Source organism: Lampris incognitus, chromosome 9, assembly GCF_029633865.1.
Source record: "Lampris incognitus isolate fLamInc1 chromosome 9, fLamInc1.hap2, whole genome shotgun sequence".
Classification (NCBI taxonomy): domain Eukaryota; kingdom Metazoa; phylum Chordata; class Actinopteri; order Lampriformes; family Lampridae; genus Lampris; species Lampris incognitus.
In genome coordinates this window covers 48,181,888-48,197,478 of record NC_079219.1, presented here as the reverse complement: position 1 = coordinate 48,197,478, position 15,591 = coordinate 48,181,888, and the positions used below count along the sequence as shown (strand labels likewise).

At 44.9% G+C, this 15,591-nt stretch overlaps 1 protein-coding gene across 1 annotated transcript in view; it reads left to right on the top strand.

Moving 5' to 3' along the window:
* Positions 1-9,952, top strand: part of brd2b (bromodomain containing 2b) — a 34,864-nt gene extending 24,912 nt beyond the window's left edge. The window contains exons 5-11 of the mRNA XM_056285802.1: positions 1,980-2,477; positions 3,220-3,348; positions 3,472-3,717; positions 3,840-4,093; positions 6,199-6,506; positions 7,639-7,764; positions 8,264-9,952. Of these exons, the coding sequence (XP_056141777.1) occupies positions 1,980-2,477; positions 3,220-3,348; positions 3,472-3,717; positions 3,840-4,093; positions 6,199-6,506; positions 7,639-7,764; positions 8,264-8,394 (1,692 nt within the window). The 3' untranslated portion in view covers positions 8,395-9,952. The remainder of the gene's footprint in view (positions 1-1,979; positions 2,478-3,219; positions 3,349-3,471; positions 3,718-3,839; positions 4,094-6,198; positions 6,507-7,638; positions 7,765-8,263) is intronic.
* The last annotated feature ends 5,639 nt before the right edge of the window (positions 9,953-15,591 follow it).

The window sequence follows — 15,591 nt, the reverse complement described above, 5'->3', positions numbered from 1 at the left end:
CAGGTGTGGGAAGGTGGCGGTGCGAACTTAAGTTGGCGGCGGCCTCACCCAGTACCATCCATGCAGTGTCTGCTTCTAAGTTTGTGTCTTCGTTTGTTGGTTGGGAGAGCTGGCACTGGATCGGCTGGGAGAGCTTGGTCTGCTGCCCCTTGTGGGCCCAGGGACCACGGCCCTGCCTGGAGCTGCACCCAAAGAGGAAACACCAAGGGTAGTTTGACAGGACGCGGAAGCAGGGCAGGCTAAGCTAACTGCTAGCCCATGCAGAGCAGCAGTTCCGATAACACCGAGGGTGGTTTGGCGGCAGCCTCGCCTAGCGTTGACTGTGTTTTGGTGTCGTCGTGTGGAGTGCGGGGAGGTGTGTCGAGGGTGTCTGGCTGGGAGAGCTGGTGTTGAATTGGCTGGGGGAGCTTGGTCTGCTGCGTCTGGTGGGCTCAAGGACCATGGCCCTGACTGGAGCTGTGCTTGAAGAGTAAACACTGAGGGAGGTCTGACAGGACGTGGAAGCGGGGCATGCTAAACTAACTGCTAGCCCATGCAGATCGGCAGTTCCGACAGTCATCCTGGCTGGCATTCATTCTCTTGGACAGTGATTTTTTTTTTTTTTTTTTTGTCGCTCAGTTTGAATATGTGTGTTTAGTTTGGATATATGTGATCTTAGTATGGCTATATATGTTCTTGTAGTTTGTTGATATGTGTTTTTGTGATGCACTGTTGTGGGCTGGGGGAAATGATATTTCGCAATCTGTCTGTAATAGAACCAATTTCCCCTCGGGGATGAATAAAGTATTTCTGATTCTGATGAAGTGAAATGGCAGTGTTCCTGATTCCTGATATTGCTGCTAGTGGATACTACTGAAATGCTACCAATGGAATATTTTGCTGCTCTTTCCACATCTGGTTACGCACTGTAAGGGCGCCTTCAGATAATAAGAAATTTGTTCTTAGCTCACCGTGAGGTAGGGCACAGAGCAAAGTGCAGACACTTGGTGAAGAGGCAAAGTGCAGTGCAGGTATGTGCCATCAAAGCTAGGATAACTTAAGCATTGGATTTAGCTAAGTTCGCAAACTGCAGAGATCGTGGTATGTTTTTAATGTTGTGTTATTGAGTTCTGGGAACTTTTTCTTTCGCGTTTTGAAAAGTTCACGGCAACCAAGGTCAAAGTTGAAGCAATTTGGACTTTTGAGCGCAGTGCTTGGTAGCAATTTTGGGCAGTGCTCCACGCCAAGGGTAGGAAAACAATGCCAGCACAGAGTGGTTTTACCACTGAGCATTTGTGAGTGCCTTAACAGTCCAGCATAGGGCAGAGTAGGAGAGACAACAGCTCTCCATGCACCAAGAGGCATGAGGGAGAGGGCACAGTTAAAGCATCCCAAGTAACAATCACTCTGACAAAACATTCAATAGAGTGAATCTTAGAAAAACTAAACAGCCACAGATAGAAACAGATGGAATTGGAGGGGGAGTTAACAGATGATTAGAATAATTACAATCAAATTAAGTTCTCTTTCAAATCAAACATCCCAAGATATTAGTGGAAAGTATTGTTATTGCAACTGCATTTATACTTTTTTTTTTACTCAAACATAGCATGTCACATGACATGGTTAAGCTACTTCAGTACACTTTAACAACAAATATTACTGGGACCACCACAGAAAATTGCAGTTGAACATTTAATATCCAGCAATTCACATTATAGACACTACCACTGACTATCCTTGTAAAACATTGGCCACAATTTCGAACATTGACCATACACGGTCCAGCCATATACTAAGACTGGTGGAAGATTCTGGGTTTTTTTTTGTTTTTTTGTTTTTTTTAGACTGAGGATGTCACTTTGTTGAGTGATGAAACGTATCTGTTAATAAACGTATCCAGATGAACTGATTCAACCTTCTTTGACTCTCATTGGTTGTGTCAATAGTCTGTTGAATCTGTATTAAAACTACAATAAATGTCTTAATTTTTTCTGTAGAAGAAAGGAGTGAAGAGAAAGGCAGACACCACCACACCCTCCACCATGGGCCTGCCAGTAGGCATGTCCGGGGGGGCCCGCATGGTGGGCTTGGGGAAGGGAGGCCACGGGGGCCAAGTCCACGATTCCTCGCCACTCACCCTTTCCTCGCTGGGGGCCATGAGTATGGAAACTCCCCCAGGTATGGGCCTGGTCAGGGGCCCTGCGGGGCCGGTGCTGCTTCAGCCCATGATGTCTGGCGCCGGACGCAGAGTAGGCAGCGGACGACCCATTAAACCCCCAAAGAAGGACTTACCGGATTCTGTCCAGCTCCAACCATCACACAAAGGCAAACTGAGCCCACAACTGAAGTATTGTAGTGGACTGCTTAAAGAAATGTTGTCAAAGAAACATGCAGCATACGCCTGGCCTTTCTATAAGCCTGTGGATGCAACGGCACTGGGCCTTCAAGACTATCACGATATCATCAAGTACCCCATGGACCTTAGCACCGTCAAGGTACTTGCTGGTACACTACTGAGTGTTGAAATTACTTTTGGGAAGCAATTTTCTAAATAGTTTGCATTATATTTTTCTGTCATCTTTATTTAGCTCAGATAAGAAGTCTGTTAAAGTTGATATCCTGCTTGAAGACAAAAAAGTGTGAAAGATTGGATGAAAATTGTCTTCCATTAGAGAATTTTTATTTTTTCATGACTTTTAAGATGCTGCAAGGAGTTTTTCCACTGATTATCTGTCTCAAATTAATTTTGATGCCTCTGTATGACCAACATAATCAAACGAGTCGGTCAGTGGAAAGATTAGATGTTTCAATATCATTGTTCCAAGTGCTCGTCTCTGGGTCAGATTCCCTGCTAAATTTTCACTAAATGATTTACAATACACAGACAGGATACATGGCCTGAATTATAGATACATTGCCTCATGGCTGTATAGCTCACAAACAGCTGTATTTCCAAGACACCACTACATCTCTCACTTTGCTCTTCAAAACAAATGGACCCAGAGGGGAAATGGGAGATCTTTGAGACAATGAAGTTGTTCTTCCACGCAACACTACTGCTATTGTCCACAGGGCGATGTAAAAATAACAAAATTCTAAAACCGTAGCATCTTCAAAGATTATTTTATTAAAGAAGAAAAATACATTAAATGTCAAAACTATTCTGGAAAATGCAGCTATTCAGTCCCTTTTGTTGTTACAAAAGGCCTCATGGTTGCTCCTCACTACTTTCCTCAGAGGAAGATGGACTTTCGTGAGTACCGGGAAGCCCAGCAGTTTGCTGCTGACATTAGACTGATGTTCTCCAACTGCTACAAGTACAACCCACCTGACCATGATGTTGTGTCCATGGCCCGCAAGCTGCAGGTTGGCCCAGGAATTGGTTTATTTTTTTATGTTTTGGTCATATCTCGCCTGACATAGCCTCAATCTGTTCCTGAAGCATGCTGTGGTTAAGAGAATCTCCCCCCCCCCCATTCTATCTTAAAGGATGTGTTTGAGTTCCGTTTCGCTAAGATGCCGGATGAGCCCCACATGGAGCACCCAGTGATGTCTATGCGTGGCCATCCTTCGTCCTCTTCCTCCTCTTCGTCCTCCTCGTCCTCCTCGTCTTCCTCCTCCTCAGAGAGTGAATCCAGCAGCGAGAGTGAAGAGAGTGAGAGCAGCCCCAGTTCAGACAGCGAGGAGGAGCGAGCACACCGTCTGGCTGAGTTACAAGACCAGGTGTGCACACAGGTAAGGCCGATGGTGGAGTCACTTGCACACCCGTTTCCTCACTTCCTCGTCCTCTCTCACTACCTCCCTTCTATGTCCAGAAAACAATATGTCTGCACGTCTCTTGTTTTCCATCCTCGTAGCTGCGAGCCGTGCACGAACAGCTAGCTGCCCTCTCCCAGGGTCCCATTGTCAAGCCAAAGAAGAAGAAAGAGAAGAAGGACAAGAAGGAGAAGAAAAAGAAGAAGAAGCTGGAAAAGCGTAGCCGAGGGGTCAAAGGACGAGCCGAACTGGAGGAATGGAAGATGTCGGGCAAGTTGCTGAAGAGCAAGTCTGCCAGAGGTGGTGGCCCCCAAAGCAAGAGGGGTCCGGGGAAGAAGAGTAACAAGACTAGCAAGTGAGTGATTGCTTAAAGGGAATCGGTCACAATTTTCAACATTATCTCTAGTGATATGTTGTAGGAATAACTGTCCATTAGCAGCCATTATACTAAGCAGTCTCCTGTGTGTCTCTGAAACACAAAGAAACAAAATTGTGTCTATTGGTGACATAACTTGCGGACTATCTGTTCCAGGGAAAAATTACTTCTTGGTTTTCTGATGGGCTACATTGCATAAGAAAACGTGAATAACAGTGCTATTTTATACTACTGTTACTAGTGTTAAAGCAGGAAGCCGGTTTTCACATTCACAGACTGGGCCGGACAGGGACAGCAATTTAGACCAGGAGTTTACACCTACCCAGGCCACCTTGCCATACATTACAAGTAAAACAACATGATAGCATGACTGTTGATAACAATTAAGACAACCAAACATTGCAAAAGTGACACCAATGTAATCTTTTTATGCCCACCTTTGTTTAAATGGCCTCTGCTATTTTATGCTTTAAAATACAATCTTAATGATACATTCATTCAGACTTACTCTTTCACTCAAATCTACACAACAGTCACAACAGCACACATATGATGCAAGTGTGGGTTCATTTGTGACATCCTCAGCTTTCAGCTGCATTATCCCACAATAAGAACATAACTTTGAAAAAGTGAAGGCAACTCAATGATCACTGTGATGGATTAGCAAGTCTCTCCAAGTTGATTTTCATACTGTAGGTTACTGAAGTGGTTGGAAACCTGGAAGCACTGATATGCTTTGGAAAATGATCGGGACAAGTAATATGCCATTGTTGTTGGCCTAAAACATGCAAAACACCGATATAGTCCTTTTAATACTAGAATGACCAAGGCCGTCATTTTGATGGTTTTGTATTTTCAAAGTTTAATAACTTTGCGGGGAAAAAAAGATACAGATGTGCCGCTGCGTGACTGCTCCTAAAATTGCATATGTTTGCATTAAAATGAGTTTTAGATCAATTGCACCCAAAAAAAGTTATATAAGATCCTCCTAAAACGACCATGAGCCATCAAAATGATCATGTAATTTGCACGTGATCGTGCGTGTCATATCACTATTTATGATGGGTGTTGGTCGCTTCATTTCCTTCGCGAAATTCATTGCTCCGTCGTAGAAACACACTAGCGTTCTCCAGTGCAGAGAAATAGTCTGAACTTGATTTTTGATTATTGCCAACATGTCTGTTTACAGACGCCATTTCAGACGCACAATGACTACCACCGAGGCGTTGCAGTATTTACAGGCGTTGGACAGCGGCCATTTTAAATTGTTTGAAAAATAGTATTAAAGTTGTTAACATTTTAATTTTGGTGTCAGTTGTTTCTTAACAGACATACTAAAATATGCAATGCATTAATATCGCAATTGGGTATTTTTCTTGACAACCATGATCTTGACAAACCGTGGGCGGTCATTTTGACAACCCAGTCGTTGTAGTAGTTTTTTTTTTTACGTTCTGATCGTTTTTTGGGACTGTTGCAATATTTATTTTCAGTTCCTTTCTTTACATTTCACATTTTATAGGCCTTGTTACGTTTGTTAGATTAGCAATATGTGTTTTCCGTTTTGTTTTTCAGGTAATATTTTCACCTTTTCAATTTTGCTATTCATGGTCATTTTAGGTAGGAGTGAAATCCTGGTCATTCTAGTGTTAAAAGCAGTAACAGAGCAAATCAAAGCCCATGGCTATAATTTCACATTTGCTTCTGAGAAAATTAGTGACAAGTAAACAAATATTTGCTTTTTGGAGAAGTATTGTCAATTTGAAAATTTGCTCCCTCTTTTTCAGAGCTCTAGGAAGCTCTGCTAGCTGGGTATTGTGTATTGCCAACAAGACCTACTCATCTCAAACTGTAAACTTATTTTTTTATGTGTTGTGAACTTATCAGTTTTTACTTCCAAGTTTGCCTTGTGAAGCACGTACTCCTCATGAACCAAAGTTAATTCATACTTGAAGTACTTGGTATCTTGAGAACATATAACAGCAATATTGCTTATTGACATGATGTTTTCTATGAAGCCAAATGTGTATAGACTAAGTCCTCTAATCTTCTCTCCCATCCTGACGATACCTCTGCTTCCAAAGGACTGCAAAGAAAGCGATCTTTGCTCCACCGGCTGCCTCCATTCTGCCCCACTACGACTCCGAGGAAGAGGAAGAGATCGCGCCCATGTCGTACGACGAGAAGCGCCAGCTGAGCCTGGACATCAACAAGCTGCCCGGAGAGAAGCTGGGCCGTGTGGTCCACATCATCCAGTCGAGAGAGCCGTCGCTGAGGGACACTAACCCTGAGGAGATCGAGATTGACTTCGAGACACTCAAACCGTCCACACTGAAGGAGCTTGAGCGCTATGTCATGACCTGTTTGAGGAAGAAGCCCTGCAAACCTTATGGTGAGCAAGGATGCTGCCGTATGGCAGACAGATTAATAAAAGCCGTTCCTGAACTGTTTATTATGCATAGTAATAGTGTGCAAATTTACTATGTATGATGTAAGTATCCAAAATCAGCATATTAAAGATACGTGTATGCAGACTACTTATACTGAAATATTAAGTATGGCGCTTATGGTTACTAAATTATCCAAATTGTCTCATAATTCTACGTCTTTATTGTTGCTGTGGAAAATGACAGCCAGGGGGAAATTTACCGAAGTATAGTGGACAAAGGGAGAATAGCGGCAGCCAGTGTTGGCAAATGTAATTTTTTTTTTTCATGATAAAAAATGTTGTAGCATAAAAACCTCAGGCTAAATTAAAATGGATGAAGTGAAAGCAACAATGTTCTTCTTATTTGAAAGTGATGAAGTGTTTCTGGTGTTATGAAAGGTCACTTCTACTGTGTGCTACCGTGTGAGTCCACCAAGTTTAATGCACAGGGTATGCAATGCACACTGCATTCTACATACTGAATAGTATGCCCCCAAAATAGGCAGTATCACATACTTAGTGTATACTCTTTGCTTTGTGTATGTTGTAGGTACATTCTACATACACGAGTCTGTAGGATGTACTAACAATTCAGATGCGTTTAATAGCTTGTGTTGGTGGAACAATGGCCAAAGAGAACAGCCACTTTCAAGAGATTTGTATGTTGCTAGTTCTGTGTTTGGGTGAGCGACCTATACAGATGTTTAATATAGGACTGAGCTGTGATGGAGTAAAAGGGGCAAAGTTAAAGTGCATGTCTGGGATTTTCGGAGCACTCTCTGTCAAAGATGCCTGGTAAAGTTCAGTCAACATCAGGTGGACTAATCATTTTCTGGCATCCGAGTCCCCCCATTAACCTGTCATCACTAACAGAATTTTGCTTTTGGAGGTCAGCAGGTTCTACCTCTGTTTCTATACCGTGCATATAAGTTACCATTCATGTACTACATTTCTCTTCACCTTTCCTGCAGGAGAATCATTCAAGTTTCATTTACTATCATTTACTCTGCATGCGTCTTCACAAAGGAAACGTTTTAGGCATGGTGTGATCTGAAGTTGATAACATCCTCATTGTCCTCTCCCTTGTGTTTAACAGCCAAGCGAGCAAGCAGCGGAAAGTCCAAAGAGGAGCTGACTCTGGAGAAAAGGAGGGAGCTGGAGAGGAGGCTGCAGGATGTGAGCGGTCAGCTCAACTCCACCAAGAAACCTCCCAAACCCAAAGGTGAACTCATACTTGCTTTTTCCCAGTAATCCCATCCTGTCTGCTGATGCCACACAAGCTTTAGAACAAAATTTTCTTCCCTGGAAACCTTGTTTTGATAATAATTAAAAAAAATCTCCTATCGGCCATTATTTTTTCTGTGGAGTATTTTATTAGATTGTTTTTTAAGGAGGTTTTTTTCCACCAATGTTTCATGTTGGTGTGTTGTTGGTCTGTTATTAATTAGCATTTCACTCCATTAGCATTTCACTGATTAGCTTTTCACTAATCAGCCCACTGTCAACCAGACAGGGGAGGACTAATTAGTGAAAGGAGTTGGTGAACCAGTGGGTTGTAATGAAAATGTGCGTGCGCGACACACACACACACACACACACACACACACACACACACACACACACACACACACACACACACACCATGGGCACATGATTGATTCCCATTACGCCGACCTACAATTCTAACCATGTTGCTTCCTCTATCCTTTTTCTTCTCTTAGCGGAGAAGCCCATCAGCATCGAGCCTCACACTCAGCCCTCTCAACTCAGCGGTGGCAGCAGTTCCAGCTCTGACTCTTCCTCCTCCTCATCTTCCTCTTCTTCGGACACCAGTGAATCGGACTCGAGTTAGGAGTCTTTCCGAAGTGAATGATACTCTAGTGGCCACCATAGACCTCAAGGACATGAGTCGGCCCATGGCACACGATGCAGCCTGAGACAGAAGCGGACGACGACGGCGTGAACACTCCTGGCAAACAACTGAGAAGAGGAGAGTGAAGAATGAGGGATGTAAGGGAAGGTCACCGTGGATAATCATGGAGCCCTAAATGCCTTTGTCTCCCCTGCTATCTTGTTAATACTTGTATAAATGTCTGGAATTCTTTTATAAAGAATTTTACGTTGGCCCTGAAAGGATGTCTGAACCAACCCCAGCCTCCGTCTTTGTGGCCCAGATTGTTGTCAGTAACCTCAAGTCCATTTTGGAGAATGGTTGTAACCGTCATGAAGTTGGCTCCCTAAAGGTTCCAGCACACGTCCTGAAAGAGGTTTTGCTCAGTTGCACTTGCACCCAATGCTTCTTACTGATAGTATTCAACCAGTCAGGTCCTTGCTTCAAAGTTGTAATACATTTAGTTATTTTTCAATTTTTTTCTCTTATTCCTTTTGAGGAAAAAAGTGCTCCTCTAAACTAAGAAGGTCTGCTGTACTGAGCTATTAAAATATTCTGTCACATATATTTTGGAGTCTTTTCAAAGACTCTTGTCAGTCGGATGATAGTTTACACCATGAGTCTGCTTGATTCATGTATACTGACGGTTATTCTAGGTTAAAGAATTCTCTTTGTAATGAGTTTAATACATTTAAATACCCACAATCCATTTTTTAACACTGCAGTCTTAAAAAGTATGACGCTAAGCACTATCTTCATATTGCTTTTTGTAAAATTGTAAAAGTGTTGGGTTAATCACACACCATCAGTGACCTCAGGGTCTGGCGTTGTCTCTGTGAATTAAACATAAGGCAATGACTCTGTCAGAATACACTGTCGACCTAATTTAGATATTCACCTGACCCGATCAATTTTAGTATTGCATTGCCGTTTCCAAAAACTGCATTTAATGGTTTGTTGCTTTCTAACTGACACTTATGGATATTTGACATTCGATGGAAAAGGGAAGATGTTCCCATGGAGCTGTGATACTCAACCAATGTACCATAGAGAGTCATGTGTTTTCATTCCGACCAAACACTCCATCGTCTGATTTCACTTGTTAGTCCTCCGCTGTCTGGTTGAAGATGTGTTTTAGAGGATTCAGCTCATGTAGTTTTTGGCTGTAATGAAAACCTACATACTCACAAACCTCCATGGTAGATGGCTGAGTATCACTGCCCCAGACAAATTGGGTGTCTAATCAGTACGGAATCACTATTGAGCATACTATGTTCAAACTGCACATAGTTAAACAGTTTCTCACGATGGCATTAATGATCATGTGAGTCAGTCTTTACCATCACTTCTTTTTTACATGTTGTCTTTCTTGTTTTAAGTCCATTGTCTCTCCTGTCTTTATCTTTTGCTCAAAATATTTGATGGACATTGCTCACCTGTGACTGACTGGATTTTTGACCCCCAAAAGCATACCTCTCATTTGACAACAGTGTATAATAAAATAATCTCTTTGTAGGAAAGGCCATATGCGTTTGCGGTTTTTTGTGTGCGTGTGTGTGCGTGCGCGCGCGTTTGGGATGCGGAACATGTAAATATATTTTAGAAGCAGGTTTGTTTATCAAGACACAGAAGTTCCCTCCCATGTGGACTTAACTTCTCCAGAGAAAATATTCAGAGGGGTTGCACATAAATGTTCAATGCTGGTGATAAAAATATAAATTTGTAATTTAAAAATACCTGCCATAAATTTTGTTTAAATGCATTATTTAAGGTGATCATCCACTCATCCACACCACAGATAAAAAATGAGATAACTAGAAATAAGTAGTCACTACTCATTAACAGATTAAAGATTCCTCAGGTTTAAATTTTTAGTTTTAGGCTTAAATGCCATGTTCTAAAAATACGAGTTTACGTAACTGTCATGGACTCTGCTGGAGCTTCCTGCTCCTCTTAGCCCCCTCCCTCCTGCTGCTTCTCCTGCACACACCCCTCCACTCATTCTCCAATCAGCACCTGCTAGCTGTCCCCACCAGTACACTTTCTCCAGCCACTGACACACCCCCTGCATTATCTGTCAGCTTATCAGTTCGCACTCCCACACGTTGCTTGTCTGTTTCATTACCCCAGTATCAGTTGGCCCTAGTTTGCCAGGTCGTAGTTTGTGCTCCCTGCCTGCTTCGTAACCCGCCTGATTCTATGTATTGCCTTTTTTTTTCTTCTCGATTTTGACCTGTGCCTGCTTCCTTGTTTGAACCTTTTGCCTTATGCCCTTACCCCAGCTCGGTCGGCTTGATTTGTTCTTTTTCGATCTCTGGAACGGACTGTACTTTGCCCTGCCAGTAATATCAGTAGAGTCACTCTTTTGCCTAACTCCTGCCTCTGCTCAGTGATTCTGCGTGTGGGTCGTCTGTGATCTGTGATAGTTGACAGTAACCCGTTTCAGCTTATGTAACCCTGGATAATGTACAGCCCATTAATTGATTGATGACATTTTCGACTTGACTCAAATACAGGACGCAACTGACATTAAAAACTGTAATCGTTATGGTAATATTGCCTAGTTTGTCATAAGTCCTCAAAACTCCTGAAATAAAAGATGAGTTCACGTGTCCTGAGCATATTTAGAATTATAAAGTGCATTTTATCAAGAGGGGCGACACGGTGGCACAGTGGTTAGCGCGGTCGCCTCACAGCAAGAAGGTCCTGGGTTCGAGTCGCGGAGTAGTCCAACCTTGGGGGTCGTCCTGTGTGGAGTTTGCATGTTCTCCCCGTGTCTGCGTGGGTTTCTTCCGGGGGCTCCGGTTTCCTTCCACAGTCCAAAGACATGTGGGTCAGGTGAATCAACCATACTAAATTGTCCCTAGGTATGAATGTGTGTGTGTGTGTGTGTGTGTATGTCAGCCCTGTCTGTCTCCCCGCCTGCCGTGGTGATGTGGTGAGGGAGGACATGCAGGTGGCTGATGTGACAGAGGAAGCTGCAGAGGACAGGAAGAGATGGAAACGAATGATTAGCCTTGGTGATTAGCTCCCCTAACGGGAGCAGCTGAAATACTAGTAGTAATGGACAGGTTGTAATTATTTCAGTTCTACATTGGGTTGTAGCGGTGGAAGCCACGTAACAAAAAAACATTTTTCATTGAACATGTTCTAAGAAAACAGTCGTCTCACTGAAATACTAACAAAACATAGTATTTGGTTATACAAGGAATTTATTTCAGTTTTAAGAGTGCATTGTGTTCCACTTCTGTGCGAGTCATGGATTGGCCATAACAAACATCATGTTCGAAAATAAGGTAGTTCATAAGCGTACTTGCTACCAGAACACCTTAGGCTGAAGATTGATGATAGACTTTGTGGTTGTATCAGCAGATCTGCGGCCGTATGTTTTGGACACTTGGGTGAAGAGAGGAGCAGAGCTGTCAACTGATCACCACCTGGTGGTGAGTTGGATCACATGGCGGGGAAGGCTGCTGGACAGACCCGGCAAATCCAAACGTGTAGTGAGGGTGAACTGGGAACGTCTGGCGGAGGCCCCTGTCTGTGAGGTCTTCAACTCCCACCTCCGGAAGAAGTTCTCGTGTATCCCGAGGGAAGCTGGTGACATGGAGTCTGAGTGGGCCATGTTCAAAGCCTCTATTGCAGATGCGGCAGGCAGGAACTGTGGTCATGAGGTCATCAGTGCCTAACCTAAGAACCCGCTGATGGACACTGGTGGTGAGGGAAGCCGTCAGGCTGAAGGAGGAGGCCTTTTGAACTTGGTTAGCCCAGGGGTCTCCTGAAGCAGTAGACAGGTACCAGGAGGCCAGAGGCTTTGGCGGTCGCGGAAGCAAAAACTCAGGTGCGGGAGGAGTTTGGCGAGGCTATGGACTGGAGGGGGACTTTCGGTTGGCCTCAAGGAAGTTCTGGCAAACCATCCGGTGACTCAGGAAGGGGAAGCAGGGCTTGACTCAGGCTGTGTTCAGCTGGGGTGGGGAACGGTTGACCCAGACTGGGAATGTTGTTGAGCAGTGGAAAGAACACTTTGAGGAGCTCTTGAATCCGGCTAACACGTCCTCAGTGGAGGAGGTAGAGTCTGAAGACTCAGGGGAAGCCCCACCAATATCCCTGGCAGAGGTCTCTGAGGTAGTTAAGAAGCTCCTTGGTGGCAAGGCCCCAGGTGTGGATGAGATTCGCCCTGAGATACTAAAGGCTCTGGACATTGTTGGGCTGTCTTGGTTGACACACCTCTTCAGTGTCGTGTGGAGGTCGGGGACAGTACCTGTGGAGTGGCACACTGTGGTGGTGGTTCCCATATTGAAAAAGGGGGACCGGAGGGTGTGCTCCAATTATCAGGGCATCACATTGCTCAGCCTCCCTGGGATAGTCTACTCTAGGGTGCTGGAAAGGAGGCTCCGACCAACTGTCGAACCTCGGATCCAGGAGGAACAATGCAGATTCCATCCTGGCCGTGGAACAACAGACAAACTCTTAACCCTTGCGGAAGTGCTGAGGGGGGCATGGGAGTTTGACCAGCCAGTCTACATGTGTTTTGTGGACTTGGAGAAGGCTTACGACCGTATGCCCTGGGGTAGTCTGTGGGGGGTACTGCAGGAGTATGGGGTACCGGGGCAGTTGCTACAAGCCATCTGGTCCTTGTATAACCAAAGTGAGAGCTGTGTCCGCATTCTCAGCACAAAGTCAAACACATTTTTGGTGGGTGTCGGACTCCACCAAGGTTGTTCCTTGTCTCCAATTCTGTTTGTGATATTCATGGACAGGATCGCAAAGCGCAGCCAAGGTGAGGAGTGTGTCCGTTTTAGGAACCTCAGAATTGAATCTCTGCTCTTTGCAGATGATGTGGTTTTGTTGGCTTCATCAGAATGTGACCTCCAGTGTGCACTGGGGTGGTTTGCAGCTGAGTGTGAAATGGCTAGGATGAGAGTCAGCAGCTCCAAGTCTGAGGCCATGGTTCTCTACCGGAAAATGGTGGATTGCTCCCTCCGGGTTGGGGATGAGTTGTTGCCTCAAGTGAAGGAGTTCCAAGTATCACGGGGTCTTGTTCAAGAGTGAGGGTAGGATGGAGCAGGAGATTGACAGGTGGATTGGTGCAGCACCAGCAGTAATACGGACGTTGTACCAGACCGTTGTGGTGAAGAGGGAGCTCTCAATTTACCAGTCAATCTTCGTTCCAATCCTGACCTATGGCCATGAGCTTTGGGTAGTGATCGAAACAGTGAAATCGCAGATACAAGCAGCTGAAATGAGTTTCCTCCGTATGGTGTCTGGGCTCAGCCTTAGAGATAGGGTGAGGAGCTCGGACATCCTGAGGGAGCTCGGAGTAGAGCTGCTGCTCCTTCGCTTCGAAAGGAGCCAGTTGAGGTGGTTCAGGCATCTGATTAGGATACCTCCTGGGCACCTTTCTTTGGAGGTTTACCAGGCACGGCTAACTGGGGGGAGACCCCGGGGTAAACCCAGAACTCGCTGGAGGGACTACATGTCCAATCTGGCCTGGGAATGCCTTGGGATCCCCCAGGAGGAGCTGGGGGATATTGCTGGGGGGAGGGTCATCTGGAGTGCCCTACTTACCTTGCTGCCAACATGACCCTAACCCAGAGAAGCGGCTGAAGATGAATGAATGATGAATGAATGTGTTCCATAATACACCGATTAGCCAAAACATTAAATCCACCTGCCTAATACTGTGTAGGTCCCCCCTTGTGCTGCCAAAACAGCTCTGACCCATCGAGACATGGACTCTACAAGACTCCTGAAGGTGTCCTGATGGTGAAGGTATTTGGCACCAAGATGTTAACAGCAGATCCTTTAAGTCCTGTAAGTTGCGAGGATCAGACTTGTTTTTCCAGCATATCCCACAGATGCTCAATTGGATTGAGATCTGGTAAATTTGGGGGCCAAGGCAATGCCTTGAATGCTTTATCATGTTCCCGAAACCATTTCCAAACAATGTGTGTTGTGTGGCAGTTTACATCATCCTGCTGAAAGAGAAAGAGGCCACTGCCATCAGGGAATAGCATTGCCATGAAGGGGTGTACTTGGTCTGCAGCAATATTTAGATAGGTGGTATGTGTCAAAGTAACATCCACATGCACGCCTGGACAAAAGGTTTCCCAGCAGACATTGCCCAGAGCATCACACTGCCTCCGCCGGCTTGCCTTCTTCCCAAATTGCATCCTGGTGCCATCTCTTCTCCAAGTAAACAATGCAGATGCACCCATGATTAATCAGACCAGGCTACCTTCTTTCATTGCTCCATGGTCCAGTTTTGATGCTCATGTGCCCATTGTAGGCACTTTCGGCAGTGGACAGGGGTCATCATGGGCACTCTGACAGGTCTGCAGCTATGCAGCCCCATACACAGCAAGCTGCAATGCACTGTGTGTTCTGACACCTGTCTATCATAAACTTTTTCAGCAATTTGAGCTACAATAGCTCTTCTGTGGGATTGGACCAGATGGGCTAGTCTTCGCTCCACATGCGCATCAACGAGCCTTGGGCGCCTATGATCCTGTCACCAGTTCACTGGTTGTCCTTCCTTGGACCACTTTTGGTCAGTACTGCATACCGGGAGCACCCCACAAGACCCATTGTTTTGGAGTTGCTCTGACCCAGTCATCTAGCCATCCCAATTTGGCCCTTGCCAAAGTCACTCGATTGATCCTTACACTTGCCCATTTTCCCTGCTTCCAACACATCAACATCAAGAACTGACGGTTCACTTTTGTACATTGGGAAAACCAAACAGACTCTGGCCAAGAGAATGGCACAACACAGAAGAGCTACCTCGTCAGGCCAGGACTCCACAGTTTACACCCATCTACAGGCCAGTGGCCACTCTTTCAAGGATGAGGATGTGCACAGCCTTGATAGGGAGGGAACGACCACCCTTGAACTGGGGGGGGGGGGACTGCTAAGAGTACATCTGTCACCATCTTACAATGCTGTGATTGCAGCTATTCCCCAATCTGTGAATAGTACACATGGCCATTGTTACTCTAGTTAATGGTTACGACAATTTGCATGTGAAACTGATCGTTTATAAGGATGGGGATACCCGCAGTCAGGTAAGACTGACTGACGAAGTCACTTAGATGAGTGATGGAAAATGTCTCCCACTAAACGTGTCCAGACCAACTGATTCAAATTTCTGCGATTTCC